The 27414-nt window shown below is 36.3% G+C and overlaps 1 protein-coding gene across 4 annotated transcripts in view; it reads left to right on the top strand.

Annotated features, from left to right (window-relative positions):
* DENND4A (DENN domain containing 4A) overlaps window positions 1-25140 on the top strand; it is a 95031-nt gene extending 69891 nt beyond the window's left edge. For all 4 annotated transcript variants that reach the window (XM_037502747.2, XM_037502746.2, XM_037502745.2 and 1 more), the window contains 12 exons: window positions 517-648; window positions 5357-6453; window positions 10923-11112; window positions 13971-14065; window positions 14309-14484; window positions 14575-14721; window positions 15903-16101; window positions 16335-16589; window positions 17536-17653; window positions 18280-18442; window positions 18561-18625; window positions 23795-25140. In XM_037502747.2, the coding sequence (XP_037358644.1) occupies window positions 517-648; window positions 5357-6453; window positions 10923-11112; window positions 13971-14065; window positions 14309-14484; window positions 14575-14721; window positions 15903-16101; window positions 16335-16589; window positions 17536-17653; window positions 18280-18442; window positions 18561-18625; window positions 23795-23931 (2774 nt within the window). In that variant the 3' untranslated portion in view covers window positions 23932-25140. The remainder of the gene's footprint in view (window positions 1-516; window positions 649-5356; window positions 6454-10922; window positions 11113-13970; window positions 14066-14308; window positions 14485-14574; window positions 14722-15902; window positions 16102-16334; window positions 16590-17535; window positions 17654-18279; window positions 18443-18560; window positions 18626-23794) is intronic.
* Window positions 25141-27414: the final 2274 nt, after the last annotated feature.

The following is a 27414-nucleotide window of genomic DNA, read 5'->3' as shown; positions in this document are numbered from 1 at the left end:
AAATGAGAAGTATAAAATATTTGCATGGACTTCATATATGATTAAGACTTAGTAATTTGGGGCCTCCCAGGTAGTGCAAGGGGTTAAGCACAGCACTGTGAAGCTATCCACAGCCTCTGCAGCACAAGTTTGATCCCTGGCCAGCCAGAGAGCTACCCACATGGCGCAGCAGACCTCTCCTGTCTCGCCTGCTGCTCCCCTTAGCAGTGTATTTCAGTCAGTCTACCTGTTCTGTTCCCCCTCTGTTTCTGGTGAATCCTCTCAACACCACCCCCGCACCTCTGGCCTATACCCTAGTTCTTGTATGTATAAATAAATAAATCTTTAAAAAAAAAAAAGACTTCGTAATTTGATCTACACCTTGAGGCCTCAAATGAGTACAGTCAGTTATTTGTGGTTGACAAATAGATATAGAGGTGTTCAATATTTTTACACCTGTTTTCAGATAGAAATATTTAAAACTAAAAGCTACTGCTGTGTATGCCTCCTCTGAAATACAATTTTTTATCTTTACAGTATCAGAGAATGAGAGTGCAAAAGGAAGTACTGATTGCCTTCCTAAGCTCAATTATCAAGGTTCTTCCAGTATTGTCCGCCTTAGTGGTGCAAGTAACAACAGTGAAGATAAAATATCAGGAGAAAGCACAGGTGAGTTGAATAGTATACCTTTGTTCCTTCGTTATGTGCAGAATAACATATCTGTATTTTTTGTAAATGTATTCAAACTTTCTTGTCCAGTTCTTGGTACAATTTTTAGTTTGATATACTTTCACCTCTTATATTATCTTCTTTTACTACACTTTGAAGTATTATTATTATTCTTTCCAGTGGTATTTGTTTGTTTTTAACTTCAAGTACAGGAATATGTGATAAGGGGTTAATGTGTCTCTGGATTTATGGGACAGCTGTCAAGGTTCTAGATATGAACTATCTAAATGGATGGGATGTGGAGCAAATATGCTAGAAAAATACTTCTTTAGGACTTTTTTTAATCCTAAAATATAAAACACGCTGGCATTTAAAGCATTTTCAGTTTTAGCTATGTTTTGCAGTATAGTTTATGGATATTTTATTTATATGGATATCTGTCTGACAGTTTCTGAAAATATGGGGGTAGAATAACCAAAGAGATGCTTCAATGTTTAACTGGATATTGAAGTAAAATTTCCACCCTATAGCTACTTCATAATTATCTTGAGAATTTAACATGTGATATCTTGAACTACTGATAGTTTACCAGAAGAGAATTTACTCTGAAGTGAAATGTACTCTGAAATGTTTTTCTAAACGTAATTCTGGTTTTAGTAAGTTTTAACTTTTTATCTCTATATTCAGTTATATCATTCTATAATATGATAGATTCTGGATTAGTCAGTTGGTGGCAGTTGTTTCCCCAATAGACAGTAATAATTCATTCAGTAATAATTTTTTGACCTCCTACTTTGCTACCGTATGCCAGATGCTTTGGGGGCTATAATAAGGAAAATAAAATAAACATGGTGCCTGCCATCATCAGGTCAGAGTGAAGGAGAAGCATTGATCACATAATCAAGTAAATGTAAAAATATCTGAAATTAAAAACTGTGAATAGGGCTGTAGGTTGCTAAGAGAACATGTAATAGAGAGATGTATCCTGGATTAAAGGAGACATTAGTCAGGGCAGGCTTTCTTGAGAATATAGTTTTGTTTTGTTTTGGTTTTGTTTACTTTTTTAAAGATTTTTTTTATACAAGAACTGGGGTACAGGCCAGAAGCTTGAGAGGGTGAGAGAGTTCACCAGAGAAAGAGCGGGGAGCAGAACAGGTCGATGGATCGAATACACTGCTGAGGGGAGCAGCATGCAAGGCAGGTTTGCCGCACCATGTGGGTTTCTCCCTGGTGGGCCGGGAATCGAACCTGCGCTGCAGAGACTGCGGACAGTTTCACAGCGCGGCGCTCAACCTGCTGCGCCACCAAGGAGGCCCCTGAGAATACAGTTTTTGAGCTTAGATCTGAAGGTTGAGTTGAAAGCAAATGTGAATGGGCTGTGAAGGAGGAACTGAGAGGAAGTAGGGAGTGTTCTAAACAGAAAGAAGCAATAGGTAAAATATTATGTTGTAGGAAAGAATTACAGCATATTCAGAAATCTAACAAAAAAATCTCAGAAAATAAGATTCACAATGACTTAAATAAGTTGACTTATTTTTCTCAAGTAAGAAGTTTATAGGTAAACTATTGCCTCAGGATGTTGGCTTAAGGGCTTTGCCATCAATTCTCTGGACCTAAACAAGATTATAACATGACCACTGGCGACTTCAGGCTTCACTGTTCTGCAAGGGAAAAAGAATGGCAAAGGGGGTCACTAGTCACATCTGCTTTTCAGGAAAATAGATTTTTCAGAAACCCTCAAAAACTACCATTTTAGTATCACGGGCCAGAATTCTATCACAGAGCCAAATACTTGGTGCAAGGAAGCGAAATAGTTGCAGCCTGTGTTAGAAACTTTGTCTGGTTGAATTTAACATGTATATAAACTTAAGATCTGACTAACTTTTCTGTAAATGTAAATATTTTATGTCTTACAAGCCACATACACTATCTGTCACCTGTTCTGTGTGTGTGCGTTTGTGTGTGTGTGTGTGTGATTTTTACAACCCTTTAAAAAGTAAAAACCGGGGCCTCCCTGGTGGCACAAGAGGTTAAGACACAACCTATGAAGCTATCTGCAGCCACTGCAGCAAGTTCAATCCATGGACAGGGAGCTACCCACAATGGTGCAGCAGACCTCTCCTATCTCGCCCACTTCTCCCCTCAGCAGTGTATTTCAATGAATCCGCCTGTTCTGTTCCCCACTCTATTTCTGGTGACTCCTCTCACCCCCCACACCTCTGGCCTATACCCCAACTCTTGTATGCATAAATAAATATTAAAAAAAAATTAAAAACCATTTCACACGGTACAAAAACAGTCCTACAAGCTGGATTTGGCTCTGAGGTGGTTTGCAAAGCCCTGGTATAGTTCAGTAGCCAACACTGTTTGTCTTTTGGGTAACATAGTTGTGACTTTGCAAAGGAACCCTTATACATCTATTTAAATGCAGTTCCAGAATACTATCTTTGGGTTATAAGGTTCCTTGTTGATAATACTTTTATCTGTCAAACAGAAATTTCCCAGGATATCAGAAATGTTGTCAGACCAGCACCTCAGAAGACAGGGAACAAGTGGCTAAGATAGATAATTCTAGGGCTTCAGAATACAGAAATGCAATTAGGATTTGCAATTAGAGCTTCATTATTTGACTAACTCCTTAAAAGCAAGCCTAGTCCCCATCTGATTTACTCATGGAAGATAATGTCTCTGAGTAAGCACCTCCCCCCACATTTGATTTACTCCCAGAGGCAAAATGTCTTACTAACCATATATTATATTTTAGTTTTTCTAGATAACCAGAATCCAACCACCCATAATTAGTTAGAGCAATCTGCCCGTTTTTAAAAACAGATTGAGCATGCCCAGTGTCTGAGTTCCTGACCCTATATTCACACCAAATTCCTAATAACACTAATATCTACACCAAGAGGAGTTGGGCCACCATATTCTGAACATGTGACATATGTGGAAGCATGAACCCCATCTGAACCTGCTCAGATGAGCAGATGATGATCAGCAATACCCAATCAATACCCCTATATCCTATCGCCAAGAGCTTTTTTGTCTCCTTTCTGCCCCTTACCTCCTTAAAGGGCAGTCCCAGTGGGGCTGAGGAGGCAGTCTATAAATCAGTTTACTTTCTTTGTCGCCATTATCTGCGGATAATAAACTTCTCTTTCTCTAACAAGACTTGGGATTGGTTTATATGGGCATGTGTAAGCCACAAACCTGTTGAACTTGATTTATAAAGAGCGTATTCTTGGTTTCATATATCCTTAATCATAAGCTGATATAGAAAAAAAGAATAAACTTTACTCTCCACTGTGCTTTTTACCAGGTTAATGAAATGTTTATTAAACTACAGTAGTTTGGTGCTCGCTTCGGCAGCACATATACTAAAACTACAGTAGTTTGTAGACTTTATGGTCTCTAGCAAAAAGGTGCATTTTTCGTAATTGCCTGATTACAGAGGGCTTTCGTTTTTTTTTTTTTTGAGGTAACATAGGTTTATAACACTGAATATAATTTAAGGAACTAGGTTCGCACCTCTTTAGATGTATTTTACCACATCACACCCCCTACCAAAGCACCCATAGATCACGGAGGGCTAATTCTGTTGGATTAAGCATGAAAAAGGATAATTGACAATACCATACCTAGACTCCCACATAATAATAATGTAATAATAATAAGGGCAAAGAAAGTGATCAAAAGTCTATATTTCTGCTTTTAACATTGGTACCTGAGTAATTTGATAAAAAGCAGTGAACAATGTCTAAACACAAAGTAGCCATTCACATTTCACTGGTACAAACTTGCAATCAATATGTAAAGCAAAGGTAAAATTACTTAACTGCATCCATAATCATAGGGATTTCGAGTTTTTAAAAAAATTCTTATTTATGGCTGAAACTAACCAAGCTGCCTTTTGGTTTAGTGTTTTGGATTTTTTCATTTTTATAGATGGAAGATTCAAAATCTAAAATTCATTACCGCAGGGCCTCCCCGGTGGCGCAGCGGTTGAGCGCTGGGTTGTGAAGCTGCCCGCAGCTTCTGCAGCGCCTGTTTGATCCCCGGCTGCTCCCCGGCCACCAGAGGAGGGTCCCACATGGCGCGCAGACCTCTCCTGCCGCCCGCTGCTCCCCTCAGCAGTGTACTTCAGTCCTTCTGCCTGCTCTGCTCCCCGCTCTGGCTCTGGTGAATTCTCTCACCCTCCCGTGCCTCTGACTGCACCCAGTGCTTGTATAAATAAATAAATAAACAAATCTTTAAAAAAAATAAATAAAATTTAAAAATAAAATAAAATTCATTACCACAGCCAGAATTGTATAATCACTGTTATTTAATCAGTTTGGTGGAATTAATGTAAGTTTACTACTATTATTATTGTTGTTGAATATTTACAAGGATAAACATTAATTTTAATTTATCAATTTTAAAAAGTAATGCATCCTCATGTAGAGGAGCATATGCTTTACAATTTAGTCAAATCTGGGTAACTTTGGCCTGGGTAATAAATCAGAGTGTCATTTTTTTCTCAACCCATTTAGATGTTGGAATGATTATGGTAGATAATGTAAGTGCCTAGTATAGTATTTGTCAAGTAGCAGGCACTCAGTGAGTACTTGCTATTATCATTTTCATTACCAGTATTTTAAAGATTTAAGACAATTTGTATTTGCACCTTGTATTTTTCTTGGCTAAAACCACCACTCTTGTTTTTCAGAAAGCACATCAGAGCTACTCTTAATATCATCTTTTGAGGATACAAATGAAACAGGGAATCAAAATAGATGCTTCAGGAAAAGACATAAAAGTGACGGGGAACCGAATTTGCAACCACGAATGTCCTGGGGAAATAGAAACCGCAATCTGAGTGGAGGAGTAGTGATGGGACTTATGCTGAATAGATTTAACCAGGAAGCAAACCCTGGAGAGATGGTGGAAAAATTAGGAGCTGATGCAAAAATTCTTTCAAATGTTATCTCAAAAAACACAAGACCAAGTAGTCTTGATATTGGAAAGCCACCTTTAAGATCAAAAAGAGAGAGTCTGGAAAAGGAATCTAGTGACGATGACACACCTTTTGATGGCTCAAACTGTTTTTCAGACAAGGTGGATTCTCCTGTTATTTTTGACTTAGAAGACTTAGACAATGAAACAGATGGACCAAAAGTGGGATATGCTGCTACACAAAATTCCAGAAGGATTCAGCGCATGAACAGCAGCTTTTCAGTAAAACCTTTCGAAAAAACTGATGTTGCAACAGGATTTGATCCCCTCTCTCTTCTAGTTGCTGAGACTGAACAGCAGCAAAAAGAGGAGGACGAGGAGGATGAAGATGATAACAAAAGCATTTCAACGCCATCTGCTAGGCGGGATTTAGCTGAAGAAATTGAGATGTACATGAATAACATGAGCAGTCCTTTGACAAGTCGCACACCTAGTGTTGATTTACAGCGGGCATGTGATGATAAATTAGCCAGTAAGAAAAGTCCAACATTGGTCAAGGCATGCAGAAGGTCTAGCCTACCTCCTAATTCTCCTAGACCAGCAAGACTTACTAAATCTAAAAGCTATACAAAAAATGATGACAGACCCAGGGATAGACTTTGGTCTTCTCCAGCGTTCTCACCTTCCTGCCCATTTAGGGAAGAATCTCAAAATGCATTAACCCATTCATCACCTTCATTTAATTTAGATACACTACTAGTACCTAAACTAGATGTTCTAAGGAACAGCATGTTCACTGCTGGGAAAGGAGTTGCAGAAAAAGCAAGCAAATGGTATTCAAGATTCACCATGTATACTGCATCATCTAAGGTAATTTTCTTTAGTATTTTATACTTTTCCTTTCACTCTCCTCTACCACCAAAGTCCCTTACATGCATATCTTTTTTTATCATTCTCCTTAAACACCTGGTTTGTAAGCCTCAAAACTCGAACTTGAATAATAACTTCAAAAGGAAAAGAGAACTCACTAAGATTATGCTTATCATTCCATTTATAGAAGGGGTAAAAATCAGTGTTATGTAAAAATGCTTACAGAACTTCCTTCAAAATGCATGGGGTGGTTTGCTTGTTTTGTTTTGTTTTTGTTTCCCAGAAACTGTCTTGCATGCCTTCCAAGGCAGAGGGTTTCTCTTTCTGGTTAGGATGATTTAGCTTCTAATAGATCTACGTACCTCCCAAAAGCAAAAGCTAAAGGAGTATATCAGGTATCTGTTTAAAGTCATCACAGAACTGAAAAAAAACTATAGAGGAATAAGGTTATAGAAAGAGAATTGAACAGATGAATTGAAGTTCAGTAGCTGCTTTTCACTGAGGGCACTTACTCTGAGCACATGGCAGGAGGTTGCAGATCCAGGCTTTACCTTACTTATCAGAAGACTGTAGAGAGGTGAGGGGATGAGAAGAGCTTTTGGGATCTTGTACAGCTAGAGAGACAAAGACAGAGACTTGAAGGTCCTCAGATACACAGGTTTTTTCCTTCAAGAAATTTTCCAAATACTGGAAATTGAATCAGGAAGCTAAAAAGGTAGGGAGGAAATCTCTGATAAATAAGAGATCCCACCCGTTCTATGGTGTAATAACTAAAGTTTATGAACTGCTGGAAGGAGAGAGGGAGAGAGGGCCATAGCTGGTAAATCCATTGGGCCCTTAGTTGTAAGTCCTGCAAAACTATTCCTTAGGAGCACTGGCAAACTAGAGGTAGACCAAACTGCAACATAAGATTAACTTAGGTCTGCTTGTGATTTAATTACAATAATCCACCTTTATTTCACAAAGAATGAACCCTTTCTGGAGAAAAAGAACATTATCTGGAGTCTTTACATGCCTATCTCTCATACAGTTAAAAATAGCTATACCAAGAGATAGGAACATAACTAAAATACAAGAAAGGTACATGGTGTTCACAGGCCTTCAGGTGATCTAAATATTTGGATTAGACTTTGCAGTAAGTATAATATCTTTAAGAAAATAAAGGAAAAGCTAAAAAAGGAAAACTGAAACAGTGGAAAAGTTCACCAGGTAAGTTACCTATTAAAAAGAATAAAGTATAGGGCCTCCCCGGTGGCACAGCGGGTTGAATGCAGCACTATGAAGCTGTCCACAGCCTCTGCAGTGCGGGTTCAATCCCAGCCGGCCAGCAAGAATCCCACATGGTGAGGCAGACCTCTCCTGTCTTGCTAGGTGCTCCCCTCAGCAGTGTATTTCAGTAAGTCTGCCTGTTCTGCTCCCCACTCTGTCTCTGGTGAATCTCTCACCCTCCCACGCCTCTGGCCTGTACCCCAGCTCTTGTATAAAAATAAATAAATCTTTTTAAAAAATAAAGTATAGGGCCTCCCCGGTGGCGCAGCGGTTGAGCGCTGGGTTGCAAAGCTGCCCACAGCCTCTGCAGCACTGGTTCAATCCCCAGCTGCTCCCCAGCCCTCCCCTGCCACCGGAGGAGGGTCCCACATGGCACGCAGACCTCTCCTGCCGCCCGCTGCTCCCCTCAGCAGTGTACTTCGGTCCTTCTGCCTGTTCTGCTCCCCGCTCTGGCTCTGGTGAATTCTCTCACCCTCCCGTGCTTCTGACTGTACCCAGTGCTTGTATAAATAAATAAATAAATCTTTAAAAAAATAAAAATAAAAAATAAAGTATAACTCATAGAACTGGAAAATTAAGAATGCAGTAGTTAGATTTAGTAACAGACAAAACACAGGGGGAGAATGTTAGTAAATTAGGTAGGAAGTCAGCAAAAGATAACGACATTGAAATACAGGAAGAAATGAAAACTACAGAAAGTAATGTAGGTTTCTGTGAAAATGCCTAACATTGATATGATTGAGCTCCACAAGAAAAGGAGAGAATGGGATAGATCATTTAAAAAGCTAATAACCAAGAATTTTTCCAAAAGTGACTCAAGATGTCAACTCACAAACTTAATATCCAGTAGAATAAATACAAGGAAAGCAACTTATGAAGCTATCCTCAGCCACTGCAACATGAATTCTATCCCAGCCAGGGAGCTACCCACATGGCACAGCAGACCTCTCCTGTTTCGCCTGCTGCTTCCCCTCAGCAGTGTATTTCAGTCATTCTGCCTGTTCTGCTTCCCACTCTGGTGAATTCTCTCACCCTCCACACCTCTGGCCTGTACCCCAGTTCTTGTATACATAAATAAATCTTTAAAAAAAAATTCACAAGGTCCAAATTTAAATCCAGAATTACTTGATATATAAATAACAAAAAAATGCAACCAGTTCTCCAGGGAAAAGCTGAGATGACTCATATTATCAGGCAGAAATTTAAGCAGATATCATAACTAGATTCCTGAGATAAACACATAAAATAAAAAGGAATTTTCAGTAAAAAGTGAACTTATCCAAAAAAACAAATTTTATTACTAAAAAATACATTCTGAAATAAACTTACTGGCTGGGTTCAGTAGCAGAGTGGAGAGCACAGAGTCAATGAATTTAAAGATCAGTAATAGAAAATACTGATTGAAGGAGAAAGAAAAGACTTCATAAAAACATACAAAGACTCAGGGACTTGTGGCATGGTGTCAGAAGATATAACAAAATTGGACTTCCAGAAGTGCAAGAGAAAGAGATTGTGATAGAAAAGATATTTGAAGAAATAGAGCTGAAAATCCCCAAATTTGGTAGATTTACAGACACAAGAGACTCAGCAAACTATCAAGAGGATAAACTCAAAGAAAACCACACCTACCCACATATAAACAAAACTACTAAAAAGCAAAGATATTCATCTGCTAATAAAATGACTGCAGGAATAAAAAACATATTACCTAGAGAGAAATAAGAAGAACAGAGAATGACCAGGTATTTTTCATATAATCCCTGGGGAGAAGAAAACAGCAGAACACCACCTTTAATGTATTGAAAGAAAAGAGCTGTCAGCCCAGAATTCTATATCCAGTGAAAATATTCTTTAGGGGTAAAAGTAAAATAAAGACATTTTCAGATAAAAGAATTCATGGCTAGCAGAGTAGCTCAATAAGATACACTAAAGGAAGTGTTTTAGGCTAAAGAAAAATGATACCAGAAAGAAACCTGATATCTTCAGGAAAGAAAGAATTAAATAGCTGGCTAATAAAAAAATTACTTTTTTACCTCTTAAATTCCTTAAAATAATTATAACTGTCCCAAATGAAAGTTTGCATGCAACAATGGAACATTATTTTCAATATACATAGATTCTTATTGTGGTAAAGGAACTCACTCCACTGCTGTTCATCAAGTTATTTATTATATGTGAAGTGGTACAATACCAACTTTAAGTAGACTGGAAATAACTAGATACATATTTTGTAATCCTTAGAGCCCCCACTTAAAAGTACTAGATGTAGGGCCTCCCCGGTGGCGCAGCGGTTGAGCGCTGGGTTGCGAAGCTGCCCGCGGCCTCTGCGGCGCCGGTTCGATCCCCGGCTGCTCCCCGGCCACCAGAGGAGGGTCCCACATGGCGCGCAGACCTCTCCTGCCGCCCGCTGCTCCCCTCAGCAGTGTGCTTCGGTCCTTCTGCCTGCTCTGCTCCCCGCTCTGGCTCTGGTGAATTCTCTCACCCTCCCACGCTTCTGACTGTACCCAGTGCTTGCATAAATAAATAAATAAAAATAAATAAATCTTTAAAAAAAATAATAAAATAAAAGTACTAGATGTAACCAAAAAGCCAATAAAATCATTTGGATACTAAAATAACTCATTTATACATGTGCCTGACTAGGAAAAATAATTTTTATTATCTGGGCAGTAGAATTAGTGATGTTAACTTTTTTCTTCATACAAAAATTTATATTAACCATATTTTCTTACGTATTATTGGTATAACCAGGAAAAAATAACTTATACTTTAGTGTTCTCAGAAATGAAAACTAGAAATACATGTTTTTAATACCTGGAATATTGTGGAAAAGAGCAAAATGTAAACATAAATGATTTATTTAAAAAGAATAAAATGCGATTCTAATGGTTTCATCCTGGGCTGGATTTGCAGGGAGGGAAATTACAAATAAAGATTTACAGTCAGCAGGGTTATCTTACTAATAGTAATTTACTTTGATCTAGCTAAAAAAAAAATGCTCTCTCAAAAGTTGATCTCCAGCATGTTTGTCCAAATTAGTGTGCCCTTATAAAATTAGTTGTTTTTTTTTTTTCTCTGTAAGTTGTAATGTTGATTAACTGGTTTTCTGAATAGCTAGGTAGTTCCCCTACCTTAGCAGTAGCCTTTTAATTAATTAACTTTAAATATGAAGGAAATTAAGCTTATACTTATGTCTTTAGGATCAAAGTTCTGATCGTACCAGTCTTTCTTCAGTGGGAGCCCAGGATTCTGAATCTACCTCTTTAACAGACGAAGATGTCTGCCATGAGTTGGAAGGAGCCACTTCTTCCCAGGAGAGCCATGCCACTTCAGGAACTAAGGGAGTGGACTTCAGCAGAACAAGCCTAGAAAGTTCTGCCTCCTTAGAAGGTTTGTCCAAGCAATACTGTCATACTGCATTTGATTGGTGGTACCTTTCTTTTTTTCCCCATTATTTTAATTTTGTAAAAGTTTTGGATGGCTCCAAAGTCAAAGCAGTAGACCCAAGATACTTTCTGAGAGCTCTGTCTTCCAGTCCTATTCCTCATCTTGTTTTCTCCTTATCCTAGGGGTAAACATTTTTTGCTCCATTTTTGCTTTTGTTTAAGTATAGGGGTGTGTGTGTGTGTGTGTGTGTGTGTGTTTTCTCATTACCTCCTTCTCTTAATATTCAAAGGTAACATACTCTACTTTCCTATTCCTTGCTTTTTTCACTTAACAATATCTACTGAAGATCATTCCATATCATCCACATAGCAATGTCCCTCATTCACTTTTAAGGTTGCATACTTCATCATGTTTCAGTGTATCAGAGTTCACTTTAACCACTTCTTACTGATATAAAAGTAACTATTTACCTTGTCAACAAAATAAGTTGGCAAACTTTTAGATTTTTGTCCTTTGATAAGTAAGGAATGTATTTCAATTTAGTTTGCATTTATATTTCTCTTATAAATGAAATTGAGTATCTGTATATATGTTACAAGACTTTTTTATATTAGGTAATCCTTTCACTTTTATGTAAGTGGGGAGGGTCAGCAAACTTTTTCTGTAAATGACCAGACCATAAATATTTGAGGTTTTGAAGGCCACATACATCTCTGTCACAGATTTTTTTTTTTGCCTTTTTCCTTTTTTTAACAAGGCTTTAAAATGTAAAAACCTCTATTAGTTCATAGCCATATAAAATTAGATTTGATCCTTGATTTAAATATTAAACCCATTTGAAATTTGTTGTGGTATCTATTGCAAGGAATGGATGCAATGTATTATATTTTTCATTGTACCATTGCTATTTTAAAAATCTTTTTTTGTGGAAACTATGAAGCATACACAAAAATGGAAGGAATATCACAATAAAAGCCCATTACCCTCTGTCGGACTTCAACAATTATCAACAAATGGCCGATCTTGTTTTAATCTTTCCCCTTTCTTATCTGCTGCCAACATTCTTTTTCCTTCCCTGCTGAATTATTTTAAAGTAAATCCCAGATGATATGTAATTTTATTTTATTTATTTATTTTTTGAAAATTTATCCATCTAGGGCCTCCCCTGGTGGCTCAGCGGTTGAGCACTGGGCTGCGAGGCTGCCTGCAGACTCTGCAGTGCCAATTCGTTCCCTAGCCGCTGGTGAGGGTCCCACAAAAAATAAATAAATAAATAAATTTATCCATCTATGCATACAAGAGCTGGGGCACAGGCCAGAGATGCGGGGGTGTGTGAGAGGATCAACCAGAGACAGAGTGGGGAACAGAACAAGCAGATTGACTGAAATACACTGCTAAGGGGAGTAGCAGGCAAGATAGAAAAGGTCTGCCTGGCCACGTGGGTTGCTCCCTAGCTGGCCAGGGATTGAACCCACATTGCAGAGGCCGCGAACAGCCCCATTAGTGTGGTGCCCAACCCCCTGCACCACCAGGGAGGCCCATGTAATTTTATTTTAAATGCTTCAATATAGACCTCTAAACTATATATAGTCTTTAATGTCATGTTTAACTTTTATTGAAGTTATTTAAATTTATTTTTTATTTTATTATGTGTTATACATATAGTGTATTTTAATGTATGTAAATACATTTTACAAATTGTGCACATCCCCTTTTTCTACATCTTTGCATGGCAGGCCCTATGGCCAGTGGTAGCTCTGGAGCCATGTCTTCTTTTTCCTTGTCATTTATTTGCTAAAACAGTGAGCAATTTGTGCTGGTTTGTGCTGATTGCTTCCCCCCCAGTTGCATTTAGCATGTTTTCCTATTTTTCTCTATTTCTTATGAACTAAAAGTTTATACCATTACCTTTTTTTGACCTTTATATTTCTAAAATGCACTGTTCTTTGATAAAATTTGATACAGTAACTACCCTTCTCTACAATTTCCCTTTCCACAGTTTCACTTACCCTTGGTTTTCCACTGTTGGAAAATACTACGTACCATAAGATATTTTGAGAGGGAAAATAGACCATATTCACATGACTTTTATTATAGTACATTGTTATAATTGTCCTATTTTATAATTAGTTACTGTTGCCAATCTTTTTCTGTGCCTAATTTACAAATTAAACTTTATCATAGGTATGTACATATAGGAAAAAACAGAATAAATATAGGGTCTAGTATTATATGTGGTTTCAGACATCCTCTAGGGTCTTGGAAGGAATATTCTGCCTATATGTGGGGACTACTATAATTACTGGAAAAAAATGTATAGGAAAGATATAAACAACAATTGATCTGACCACAGAACTTCCCTTACTTCTGCTATTGTTTTTAATACCTCTAAGATGCCACTGCTCCTAAGAATTTCCTTGTGTTTAAACCAGAGCTTAAATGATCCTTACAAGACAGGATTCTGAATAAATCTTTTCATAATTTGAAATAAGATTACCTATTTTATACTTTCTAGACCTTAAAACTAAACACTTTCTTGTATTTTAAACTTAGAATAATAGAAACCACAAAATAATAATTATAAACAGATGGAATGCTTTCTAGCCTGTACACACAAGTGCTTAACAAAGGAGTAATGAACATACCTAGTTTGCAGAAATCAGAAATCCTTAGGTTTGTCCTCACAACAAAAATGCATGCATAGAAAAACATTTTCATTATTAATGCTTTTACTAAATTACCTTTCATATGTTGAGCAAAGCAGTTTGACAAAGAATTTATCAATGTGAAAGATTCTCATATCCTAGCTCATTAATTTTAATGAGATTAATTTTGCTTTTTGTTTTTTGATAAATGAACAGGATCCCTGTCAAAGTTTGCCTTACCTGGAAAATCAGAAGTGGCGTCTTCCTGCAATATGAGTAATACAAACATCTTCCAGAATTATGCAATGGAGGTATAATTTGGCTCGAAAGAGCATCTTTATAAAATGTATACTAAATTATTGATAGGCTCTGTAAAGGAATAAAATGTTAAAGAATATGCTTAAAATCCAGTTTTCAGATATTTAGTATTTCAAATCATTGAAATCATTCTCCTTTACCTCTGTTTCACATAGTTCCATGCTTACATTTTGAAATGAATTTTTAATTCATAATATGCACAGATCAACTAACTATTAAGTGGTTTTCTCTCATAGGTTCTCATTTCAAGTTGTTCTCGGTGTAAAACCTGTGATTGTCTTGTTCATGATGAGGAAATCATGGCTGGCTGGACAGCAGATGATTCAAATCTCAATACTACATGTCCCTTTTGTGGCAATCTTTTCTTACCCTTTCTGAATATTGAGATAAGAGATTTAAGACGACCTGGGAGGTAAAGATTTATGCTTTTTCCCCTTCATGTTTAATGGTAATGCTTCCTAGAATCTCTTTCATGAAAAAGCTCTTTTTATTCATATTACAGATACTTTTTGAAGTCAAGCCCATCTACAGAAAATGTGCATTTTCCATCTTCCTTTTCAAGTCAGACAAGGCAATCTTGCATCTCAACATCAGCCTCTGGTCTTGACAAATCTGTTATCTCTGTTCAAGGGAATTTTGATCTAAATAGGTAATTATGATTATGCTGAGCTATGTTTGAACAACCTATGTGCTTCAGATAATGACAGAACAATTAGCTGATTATTTTCATGTTTAAATGTCTATAATTTATCATTTTAAAGTCTTAAGACAATATTAAAATTATCTAATAACCTAAATGTTTAAAAAGTTATGGTTTGTGTTATAAATCCCCAGAGTTTAAATGTGTAATTCACATAATGTTTACTAGAATTTTAAAGGTGAACATTCTGAGTATTTCTCTTATCTCTATCTTTTCCTGAATTAAGTTGGTACTCACTTACTTTGGAATATGCCTCACACAGGCATACCTCGTTTTATTGCACTTTACAGATAATACATTTTTTACAAGACCAGCAAAAAGATTATTACTTGCTGAAAGCTCAGTGGATGATTAGCAATTTTTAGCAATAAAGTATTTTTAATTAAGATACGTACTTTTTTTTAAGACATAATACCATTGCATATTAATAGACAACAATATAATATGAACAAACTTATATGCACTGAGAAACCAAAAAAATTTGTGTGACTTGCTTTATTGCAATAATCACTTTATTGTGGTGGTCTGGAGCTAACCCCACCCTATCTCTGGCATATGCCTGTGTAAATAAATCTATGCTTAAAATAAATATAGATATCAACTCCATTTTGAAGAAGTGCCAAATAGACCATATATATTTGGGCAGATGAAGCCATATTGGTATTTGCATGTTTAAAAGAAAATACCTACAGAGTACTAGCAAGCAAATATAATGCTTGATCCCAAATGCTTAGCAGCAAAACTGCATATCTGTATGCACACCTTTTTTCATCAGAGGCATAGCCTTTTTTTCTTCTCCTACTGGCTTGTGACTCCAGGAGTAGGTGCCTGTTTCCTCTGCTTTTTATCCCTTAGGCATAGTATGGCGTCTGCTGTGTAAAAGTTGTCCTCTAAAAGTTTTGAATATATGAATGAATCTTAATATTTAAAGTTCATTGGATGAAAAGGAAATTTAACATGACTACACTAAAAAATATTTTCCATTTCTAGCTGAAGCCTGAGTATCATCTTTCCTTTGATTTACTTGGCTCTGTCCAGCTCTAATTTGAAAAAGAAATACATGGTCTTTTTAAATGAAATAAAGTAAATCATGATACTGATACGCTTTTTTCTTTCTTCACTCTCCCAAGCAAATCTAAACTGCTGGAAAATTCATGTGCTCGAAGTATTCAGATCCCTGCTGATAGATCAAAAACAGCTATATCAAAATGTCCAATATTTCCAATGGCCAGAAGTGTTAGTACTTATGGCCCTTTGGATAAGGAAGACACTGGAAGACAGAAGCTCATTCCCACAGGCAGCCTGCCAGCTACCTTACAAGGAGCTACAGTATGTATATTAGTTGTTCTGAGTTTTCACAGGATAACTTACATTTGATTTCATTCCCCTTAGCCTAAGCAGCCTTATTAGCTTCCGTTTTATTGTTGTCAAGAAGAGTCTTGTCCCATGATACACTTATAGTAACTTTCTACACATATGAAAATCATTGACAGAATATTTTCTTAATGATTTAGTATCTTCAGACTGATATTTGCCATTAATGAATTTTGTTTGTTCAACAGGATTCTTTAGGATTAGAATGGCACCTCCCAAGTCCAGATCCTATCACTGTTCCATATCTTAGTCCTCTGGTGGTATGGAAGGAACTTGAAAGCTTATTGGAAAATGAAGGTGACCATGCAATAACAGTGGCAGACTTTGTAGACCATCATCCAATTGTTTTTTGGAACCTGGTGTGGTATTTCAGACGACTTGACTTACCCAGTAACTTACCTGGATTGATTCTTTCTTCCGAGCATTGTAACAAGTATTCAAAGGTATGAGAGTAAAAATTAATGAAAAGGCAGTGCTACTGTCACCACTGTAATGTTTGCATAATCCTAATGCAAGAAAAAGTAACTTAGTAGTTTATTTTCATGCTAAGTATTTTAATAACCATCTGAATCATTAGATCAATACAGTTTATTGCATTTACAAATAATTTTTCTTCTTACCAAGTCATACTTTCTAACCTTTTTGTAAAATTTATACAAAATAGTCTTGAACTTGCTGTAAGTTCAAAAATAAACTATAAATGACTCTATGAGAGGAGTTTGCAAATTCGCCCCACTACTATCTCATACCTCCTTCAAAAACAAATCTACATTTAGAAGGATGTCTGTAATTCATGTTACAGTCATACGGGACCATTTTCTGTATTTCTTCACTCTGAATTTTTGCTTAACATTTAGGTAATTAGCTCGTTAAGTGTTCACTTGTTTTTTTAATGTTGTTCTATCTTGTTTTGCTTTTTATTATGCTACCACCACCACTTAAAAGTTTCTAAATTCAGGAACTTTGCCTTCTCCCTCTTTGTACTTCATCTCTATGGTTTGCATATACTTTGGATATTCAGTCCCTGTTGAATGAGTTGCCAAGAAGTTGATTTATCTGGGCTGGATTTTAGACTGATGTAAAATGGATTCCTCTTTCTGTGAATCCACAGTCATTCAAATCAAAGGACTAAATTCAGATTAGTCCTTTTTGCTACCCTATCTCACCGATAGCAGGGCTTTGTTAAATCTGCTACTTTATAAATCATTAGCTTCTCGATTCAACCCATCTTCCTTCAGTAGAAGTAAAAAGCACACAAATCAGTTGCTTCCCGTTCTCCTTTCTCTCTTACACACATACATCCTTAAAAGTATTTGTAAGGATATTTATAAAATACTTACAAAACATCATGGAAGGATCATTAATGAATATTTTTTTTCTACAACACAGATTCCTCGCCACTGTATGTCTGAAGACAGTAAATATGTTTTGATACAGATGTTATGGGACAATATGAAATTACATCAGGATCCAGGACAGCCCCTGTACATCCTCTGGAATGCCCACAGTAAGTGCTATCATAGAATACTTACTTTGTAATATTGAGTCATCTCTACTTTGCTTTAAATAACCTAAACTAATGTATAAGTGGATTTTATTATATTATACTACTTTTTGTCTTACAGGTCAAAATCGTACTCTTTTGTTTGAGAGTGAGTGTTAAGCTTGATATGTATAGAAGTACTACCTTCTGTGGAAGCCAAGGGAGGGTTTTGTTTGTTTTTTGGTTTTGGTTTTTTTTGAAGGGTGCTGTATATGTGCTGGAGGGGTTATGTTTTGTAGAGTTCTGCTTTCAGCACATTGCTTGTCCCAGTGTCATCTTTTTACTTATTTTTTGTTACCATCCCAAGCTACTGATTTAGATTTCCTCCAGAGGCTATATTAAGGAAACCATGTTTTTTTTTTTTTAGTTATTGTCTATTTGAGGTCACAAAAAACTTCCAGACTATTTTTATCATTATTTGCCTTATTTTCTTCCTTCTTTTCATTCTTAGATTTCTGTCCCTTTATATATTGTCCTTACATTATTTTTAGTGCTTTGTATTTCTTTAATAGCTGTCAGTTGTTGCTTAATTTTGTTCTCCTTTCTACTCAGAACATTTTTCTTCATCTACTCTCTTGTTCTTTTTACAGCCCAGAAGTACCCAATGGTCCATTTACTGCAAAAAGGTGATAATTCATTTAACCAGGAATTATTGAAAAATATGGTAAAAAGTATTAAAATGAATGATGTCTATGGACCAATGAGTCAGATTTTAGAGACATTGAACAAATGTCCTCATTTTAAACGACAGAGGTAAGCATTCTCTTGAATGAATACACTGTTCCCCTAAGCAGATTCATATTGTTTGCATAGTAATTTGTTAGAATGTCTCAGTCTCTCTAATATTTTCTCTACTTCTTTCCCTCCCTAGGAGTTTATATAGAGAAATATTATTTCTCTCACTTGTGGCATTGGGAAGAGAAAACATTGATATAGGTAATTCAGCATAATATAAAATATGTAATATTTATATGTTATGGTATAGTTTTCTAGGTATTTTTATGTCGGTACTTTTCATTATATTCATATTAAATTATATTAATATATTAGATAAATTGTTTCTTTGATTTTTTATCTAATATAAAAGAAACTTTGACCATATTAGTAATAATAATGATAAATAATAAAAGCTAAATTTTTTAAAGGTTTACTAAGTTCCTTATATGATAGCAAGTACTTTCCACATATAATCTCACATTATTCACCCCAGAGCCCTGTGAGATAGGTGCTGTTATTATTTCCATATTGTTATGTAGGTAGCTGAGAACCCAAGAGATTAAGTAACTAATACTCAAGTTTCGTAGTAAATAATAGAGCCACATTTGAATCAAGCAGTTATTTTCCAATCCCATGCTTTTAACTATTGTGTCTTATCATTAACAATAATTAGCTTGTTTCAGCAAGAATAAGGTAACTAAATTTATATTTCAGGAGGTCCAAGACTTTTTTGATTGATCATCATCTCTTCCTCTGAGTTCTTGTGTTTCACCTCCCTTAAAATTCCCACTTCCCTGTCCAGATTAAGAGAAGAAATAGCCCCTGGTGAAAAAAAAGGCGGGGGGGGGGGGGCGCGGAATTAGGGCATGTTAGGCATTGAGAGACTCAGCAGAGTCTTAGCAATTTGAGAATTTATAATATGCATTGGTTGATGAAAATGATCTTTGATACATATAATTCATCTAATTTGAATGATATCTGACTTGGGTTTCTTACTTACACCCACTTATCAATTAATGAGAGAATATTGTAGGTAATACTTACAGTAGGTGATTGTATTCTGTCTTAACAGGTAAAATTTACATCTGTAATTTTGCTATTTGTTTCTCAGCTGCTGTCTTTTTTGACCTTCAAATCCTCCATTACTGCCTTCTGTGTTAACTCGGTATTTCCTAGTCTAGCATTCCAATTCTCTTGTTGTTTCTTTTACAGTGTGTATTTTATTTCTGTCTATTCTTAACATGATTATTTTTCCAGTACAACATTAGAATCACTTGTCGAGTTTCTTATTTTAAATATTCTCCACTGTTTCACAACCATTAAGGTAAAAGCAAAAAGCTTCACAACATTCTCCTCAAAACCCAGATGTAATTTGAACTCATTCATTTTTTTCCCTTTTTAATATAAAGGGCAGCTCAACACATCTATACAATATTTGTTTACATAAAAAAATATAAGTTAAACACAGTTATGTTTCCATCAAATATCTCCTTAATTCTAAATAACTTTTATTTTTTCTTTGTCATATCAGTGATGTAATGTGACTTCTGAATACAGCGTTCCCTGATTATGTTTCTCTCACTCAGACTTTTTTTTCCAAACAAAAATACTAAACACTGATGTCAGTTGAGCTTAGATTTATAGCTAATTTTTTAAAGGCCATTATAGAGTAAGCCAGTTTCCCTTTCCTGTCTTCTATATCAGCAGGGTATTTTCTTTCTAATTAACTTTCTTTGTTCTTTACGTTGGTTTTATTTAAACTATCATACTCATCTAATAGTTCCATTGTGTAAGAAACTTGCCATTCCACCTAAATATACCTTTGCTGCCAAATTCTACAACCTCTCTTGGCATCAAGATTGACAATGCCCAGTGGCATAAACCACTCTTGGCTCCTGACAACTCTTTGGAATATCCAGTAAGGAGATGGCTGCTCTTAGTTCTCTATATCACTCACTTACCCTTGTTCTCCTTCCCATCCTTCAGTGGACTTGCTGGGAAGCTTAGACCATAGGGAGAGCGCTGGTTCTCTATCCATACTCTATCTGGTCTGACAGAGTAACCTGTAAGAGTGCGTGTGCTCATTATACATCATCATCGCTTTTACTCTGAGTGCACTAATAAATGTCTGTGGCAAATGGCACTGGAACTTTAAAGTCAAAGTATTGACTAATACTAGAGTACTATATTTGTTTTTGTTAAGACAGAATACAATCACCCTAGTACAAGCATGAGCTGTAATATATTCTCTCATTAATCGATAAGTAGATTTAAGTAGGATACCCAAGTCAGATACCACTCAAGTCAGATAAATTCTTTGTATCAATGATCATTTTCATCAATCTGTTCATATTATTAATTCTCAGACAGAATGCCAAAGCTCTGCTGAGGCTTTAATGCCTGATAGTCACCAGTGTCCTTTTTTTATCAGGGGCATTTCTGCCCTTAATTAGGACTTAGAAGTAGAAATTTTTTTTTTAAAGATTTATTTATTTATTTATACAAGCACTGGGTACAGTGAGAAGCGCAGGAGGGTGAGAAAATTCACCAGAGCCAGAGCGGGGAACAGAACAGGCAGATGGATGAAATACACTGCTGAGGGGAGCAGCGGGCAGCAGGGGAGGTCTGCGTGCACCGTGCGGGACCCTTACCAGCAGCCAGGTGATCGAACCGGTGCTGCAGAGGCTGCGGGCAGCTTCGCAACCCAGCGCTCAACCGCTGCGCCACCAGGGAGGCCCAGAAGCAGAAATTTAAAGGAGATGAAACAAAAGAACTGAGAGAAATTGATGATGATCAACCCAAAAAGTGTGGGACTCAAGAAGAAATAGAAAATATTAATAAATCTATAACAAGTGAAAAGATTGAGTTAGTAATCAAAAAGCTTCTCACAAAGGAAAAGCCAGAGCCAAGTAGTGAATTCTACCAAATGTTTAAAGAATTAACACCCATTGTTATGAATAGTACATATGTGTCTTCTTCCCCCACCGCACTCCCAAATATCATATGTTGAAGCCTTAGTGTGATGGTATTTGGAGGTAGAGACTTTGAGAAGTAATTATGTCACTGAAGATACAAATGTACCATCTAAAACTATAAAAATTTTAGAAGAAAACTAAGGAGAAAAGTTTCATGACATTGGATTTGGCAGGGCTATCTTGAGTATGATACCAAAAGTATAGGCAACAACAGAAAAATTAACAGACTGAACTTTATGAAAATTTAAAACTTTTATACATCAAGGACTATCAACAGTGTATAAAGGCAACACACAGAATAGGAAGAAATATTTACAATACTATCTATCTAATATGGGGTTAATACAGAACTCCTAAAACTCAACACAACAAAAAAACAAGCTTTTGAAAAAAGAACAAAGGACTTGAATAGACATTTCTCCAGAGAAGATATACAAATGGTCAATAAGTACACCTTAAAGATGTTTAATATCACTAAATATAAGGGAAATGCAAGCAAAAGTACAATGAGATACCACCTCACACCTATTAGGATGGTTACTATCAACCACAAAACAAACAAAAAAAAACAATAACAAGTGTTGGCAAACATATGGAGAAATTGGAACTCTTGTGCCCTTCTGGTGGGAATGCCAAATGGTATAGCTGCTCTGGAAAACATTATGGCGCTTACTTCAAGAAATTAAAAATAGAACTTGTGTATGATTCAGCAATTCCACTTCTGGGTATATACCCAAAGAATTGAAAGCAGAGTCTCAAAGAAGTATGAACACATCCCTATTCATAGCAGTATTATGTGCAATCCTGTCCATTGAAAAATGAGTGGATAATCTAAATGTGGTATGTACAACAAAATATTATTGAGCCTTAAAGACTACAACGTGGGGGCCTCCCCGGTGGCGCAGCGGTTGAGCGCTGGGTTGCGAAGCTGCCTGCAGCCTCTGCAGCCGGTTCAATCCCCGGCTGCTCCCCGGCCACCGGAGGAGGGTCCCACATGGTGCGCAGACCTCTCCTGCCGCCCGCTGTTCCCCTCAGCAGTGTCCTTCGGTCCTTCTGCCTGCTCTGCTCCCCGCTCTGGCTCTGGTGAATTCTCTCACCCTCCCGCGCTTCTGACTGTACCCAGTGCATGTATAAACCAAACAAACAAACAAATAATAAATAAATAAATAAGACATGCCTCTAGAAAATTAAAAAAAAAAAAAAAAAAAAAGACTACAACGTGGATGAAACTTGAGGATGTAATACTGATATGAGCCATTTACAAAGAGACAAATACTATATGATTCCTCTTATGAGTTACTTAGAGTACTCAGAATCACTGAGATGAAATAGAATGGTAGTTGCTAAGGACCTGGAAGAAGAGGAGGATGGTGAATTAGTGTTTAATTTCAGTTTTATAAGAATTAGTTTTAGGGCCTCCCCGTTGGTGCAGCGGTTGAGCGCTGGGTTGCAAAGCTGCCCGCGGCTTCGGCAGCGCCAGTTCCATCCCTGGCTGCTCCCCGGCCACCGGAGGAGGGTCCCACATGGCGCGCAGACCTCTCCTGCCGCCCGCTGCTCCCCTCAGCAGTGTACCTCGGTCCTTCTGCCTGCTCTGCTCCCCGCTCTGGCTCTGGTGGATTCTCTCACCCTCCCGCGCTTCTGACTGTACCCAGTGCTTGTATAAATAATAAATAAATAAATCTTTAAAAAAAAAAGAGAGAGCTATTAAAAAAAAAAATTAGTTTTATAAGATGAAGTTATCAGATGGATGTTAGTGATAGTTGTACAACATTATGAATATCTATGATACCACTGAACTGTAGAGTTAAAAAATGGTTTGATGTGGGCCTCCCCAGTGGCGCAGCGGTTGAGTGCTGGGTTGTGAAGCTGCCCGCAGCCTCTGCAGCGCCGGTTCGATCCCCGGCCACCAGGCGAGGATCCCACATGGCGCGCAGACCTCTCCTTCCGCCCACTGCTCCCCTCACCAGTGTACTTCATCAGTCTGCCTGTTCTGCTCCTCTTTCTGGCTCTGGTGAATTCTCTCACCCTCCCGTGCTTCTGACTGTACCCAGTGCTTATATAAATAAATAAATCTTTAAAAAAAAAAATGGTTTGATGGTAAATGTTATGGCATATATTTACAATTTAGAAATGTGGGGAAAAAATAGCTTAAAAAGTTGGCATCTTAAAATTTTAAGTTACACTGGTCTATATAATCTAGTTCTAAAATACTATGTGAACTCTAAGTTCCCTGCTGAGGCCTTTATTGTCCTTTAATTGGCAGGAATGACCTTGAGATTCCTTATTGGCCCCTGATTTTTATGGTCTTTAGTAGACTCTAAAATGCTAACTTTATAGTATTACAAAAGCTTGATTATTGTTCACATCAAATATAAATTTCTTTATGACTTTATTTCTTTCTGAATTTTTGCAGATGCATTTGATAAGGAATACAAGATGGCTTATGATCGTCTCACACCTAGTCAAGTCAAGAGTACACATAACTGTGACAGACCACCAAGCACAGGGGTGATGGAATGTCGAAAAACCTTTGGAGAACCTTATCTTTAAGATGTGTATGTGTGTGTATACTTTGAATATGTATTGTATATTTGGTGTATAAAGTAACACTTTTAGACTCTTAAACTTTTTTTCTTCACTTTTTGAACAATGCATTTGTAAATGGTTCAGAAAGTCCAGATAGCTCATGTACAGACTGCTTAAGAAGAAAATTGTGACAAATAGGGAGAGAGCCACTTTGTTTCCCATTTCTTTTTTTTTTTTCTTCAATTCTCTGATAACAAGTAATTAAGTATTTTTGTGACTAGGAAATCCCTTAACAAAAATTAGTTCCTTATAAAATAAGACAACTATTTTATGACTTTTCTTGGAAGAGACAGATTTAAAAATCATGTATGGAACCTAAACAAATGTAAGATCAAAATATCTCCTGTTTTCATAGATTATTCAAATGTTTTGACCATGAAGTTGTATTATACATATTTTAAATTGTTTATAGTAAGTTGATATTTTTTTAATTTTTAAACTTAATATAGCAAACTTAAAATGAACTTAAGCAATGAAATGCTTATTTTCCTTGTCTGCTGCTATTTGAAGTAATTAGTACAGCTGCAGATCTCTATATGTATATCTATATTTTTTTTATTACTTGGGAGGATGACTCAGAAATGTCAGTGCTAGTGTCGGTATTGTCCTAGGATTGCATGTTAGCACCCTAAGTGTGGCTGCAGTGAGTAGTCATGGTAAAGGTGTGTACTGCCCAGAATCATTGAGCCTGTGGAGAGTCTAAATCGGCTTGTGCAAATCAGGTTCAACATACCAGGATTCCAAAATTTTCTCTACTGCTAATAGATACCGAGTACACAGGGAAAATAGCTTACCAAGCCAAATATCAATTTAAATTTTAATATTCTACATAAAAACTTATGCAGGGAAATATCAAATCACTTATCCCAAATTTTACCTTTATTTTAGTAGCTAAAATATTGGGTATAATGCAAATTGTATTATAAAATATTTATCTAGAATATGACCTACTGGAGTGTTCTGTTAATATTATATATATAAATATTCAAAATATTTTTTCAAAAGTAGAAAAAGAACAACTCTAAAAGTACAGCCAGATAGCATTTCCCATATTGAGGAACTTGGCTTTTTCAATAAGCCTTCAGAATCTGAAGTTTACAAAACCTAAAAATCCAGAAATATCTAAAAATCAGAAAATTAATTGAATGTTTAGGTACCATAGGTATTAAATAGACGCTAAAAAAAATATTTTTAGTCCCATTCTTTCTAATATCACTTTTTCTGGGTAATTTCTAATAAAAAGTATCCTTTGGCTGTTAGTATTATTTATAGATTATCAACGTGTGTTTATGTTTGCACACATTATCATTAAGAAGGAATTCTCTAGCCAATTTCAAAGAAGAAAAGATGGTCCCAAATTAGGTGCATAAAGCCAGGTGAGTCTATGACACGTGGGCTGGAGGTAACAGAGTTCTGAGACTTAGAATCAGTTCAGCTGCAGAAAACCCACATTTTGAGTTCACATCATTAGTGATAGCACCATGCTGAAGCATTTCACAGCTTTCTACTCGGGGAAATAATGGAGAGAATTTTAAAAATGTAAAATTTTAGTTCAGTTAGTTTGGGACTAAACTTGCTTACTTGAAAAATCTGGTGCTATGCACATATATCTGCCTCTCCTTTGTAAATACCACTCTAACCCTACCCTTCTTTATTATTCAGATCCAGGCTTCACATTCTGATTTAGTTTTATGTTCTCTAAATCATTTGAAAGTTGTCAAATAAGAGAAACTCTTGATAGATGATGCTTTTTCATTGGTGACAAATATCTCTCCAAACAGGATTCTAGAGGGTTTGTTTTTTGTTTTTGTTTTTGTTTTTGTTTTTGCTTTTTTTTTTTTTTTCGGTGGTTGTGTTTGGTGTATTTCCCCCATGAAAACAGCTTTCAAGATTGTTTCATTTTTCTATAACACAAGCAATATGTAAGAATCATGGCTAGTTGATTTCAAACATCTGACCCCCAAAAATGAGGTAAAGTCCATTCTTTATGGTTCAAACTCATTCGGAAAAGTGAATGTAATTTTTATTTCTTTCCTTCCGCATACCAAGTTTTGTCTCTTCTTTTATGTGGGGTTTTGTATCTCCCTACTTTTAATCCTAAGGGAATATTATCTGCACAAATTCAGTTTTTAAAAATAAAATCTAAAACAAATAGAAACTAATAAACTCTGTTCAAAGGAAAATTAAAATGTAGACTAACTACCCTTTAAAATAACTCTATACTAACTCTTCTTCAGTTCTCTCTGTTGACCATACATTTTGGAGAATCATGGCCAATTGTGTTGGAGAGAAATGCCTTTTTGCTACATTATCTGTTCTTATTTTCTTACTCTTAGGTTTGTTTATGTGTTTAATAGTTGAAAATAAATCATGCTGTGTCCTGATCTAACTTGTTTACTACTTCCTCCCATGTCTTTTGAATGTCACACCATTTGTATTTTATATCACTTTCAATTTCAACTTTTCCCTCCTCTTGTCACAAAGGGAATTCTGCAGCTTGTTCATCTTCTGATTTTTTTCTTGTTTTTTCTTGATTTTTGGGAGGGAGGTTTTTTGCTTTTAAAATCCTAAAACCACCAGCTTATTTTCAGATTTTCTAAAATGTCTTTCAATTTTTGTATATAAAGAAATGACCCCTAAAACTGTTGGCTTTAACATTTTGAATGATAAATACTTATTTTACTTTATGCTGGTATTTACTGTGATACTTTAGTACAACTAGCAAGTGTTAGCTTGCTGTTTGTAGAAGTTATATTGTATTTCTTGTAAATATATGATAATAAATACCCCACTAGAATTGGAAAGCTGCTACTAGGTATTTTATCACAGAGCAGGCTGCCTCTGAGAGCACCACTGTCTGCCCTTGTGCTAAAGTTAGCATGCCCTGTCCCTTCTGGTTTGAGTACAAAACTAAGCTTTATTTCAGAGCTAAATTCTCTAGTAGCTGCATACCATTTTAATTTAGCATCCTCACTACCTGCTATCTTCTTCTTATCCCTCCATACTACTCTCTTATTCTGGCTTCAAAGGAAGTACATTTGCTGGCTTAATTTTGTTTACAGAATTTAGCAATGCACAAATTAATGTAGGAATTTCTATCTCTGATTCAAAAAATCTGTGTGTGTATGCTTATTCTCTTGAAATGGTAACAGATTCTTCTGATAAAGTTACTGCAGTCTTCCCACACTTGCTGTTCATTTGGACGCCTCAGTCCTTTTGTACTGATTTTCTTCTCAGAGTAATGCGATAAAAGCATTGATGCAACTGGTGGAATTTTTATAAATGAAAAAAATTCATTTTTATAAATGAAATTTAATAAATTCTCCAGGTTTTGCCTGTTCATCATATTGAAGGGCCTAAGGCCCAGAAGCATGCCTGTGGTTGTGCAGGCTGCCCCAGTGCAGAATGTTATGCTAAGCTGTAGTGACCCCCACAGGGATAGACAGT

Source organism: Talpa occidentalis, unplaced genomic scaffold, assembly GCF_014898055.3.
Source record: "Talpa occidentalis isolate TD23 unplaced genomic scaffold, MPIMG_talOcc4v2.1 talOcc4.11, whole genome shotgun sequence".
In the NCBI taxonomy this organism is placed as follows: Eukaryota; Metazoa; Chordata; class Mammalia; order Eulipotyphla; family Talpidae; genus Talpa; species Talpa occidentalis.
This window is presented reverse-complemented; position numbering and strand designations above follow the sequence as displayed.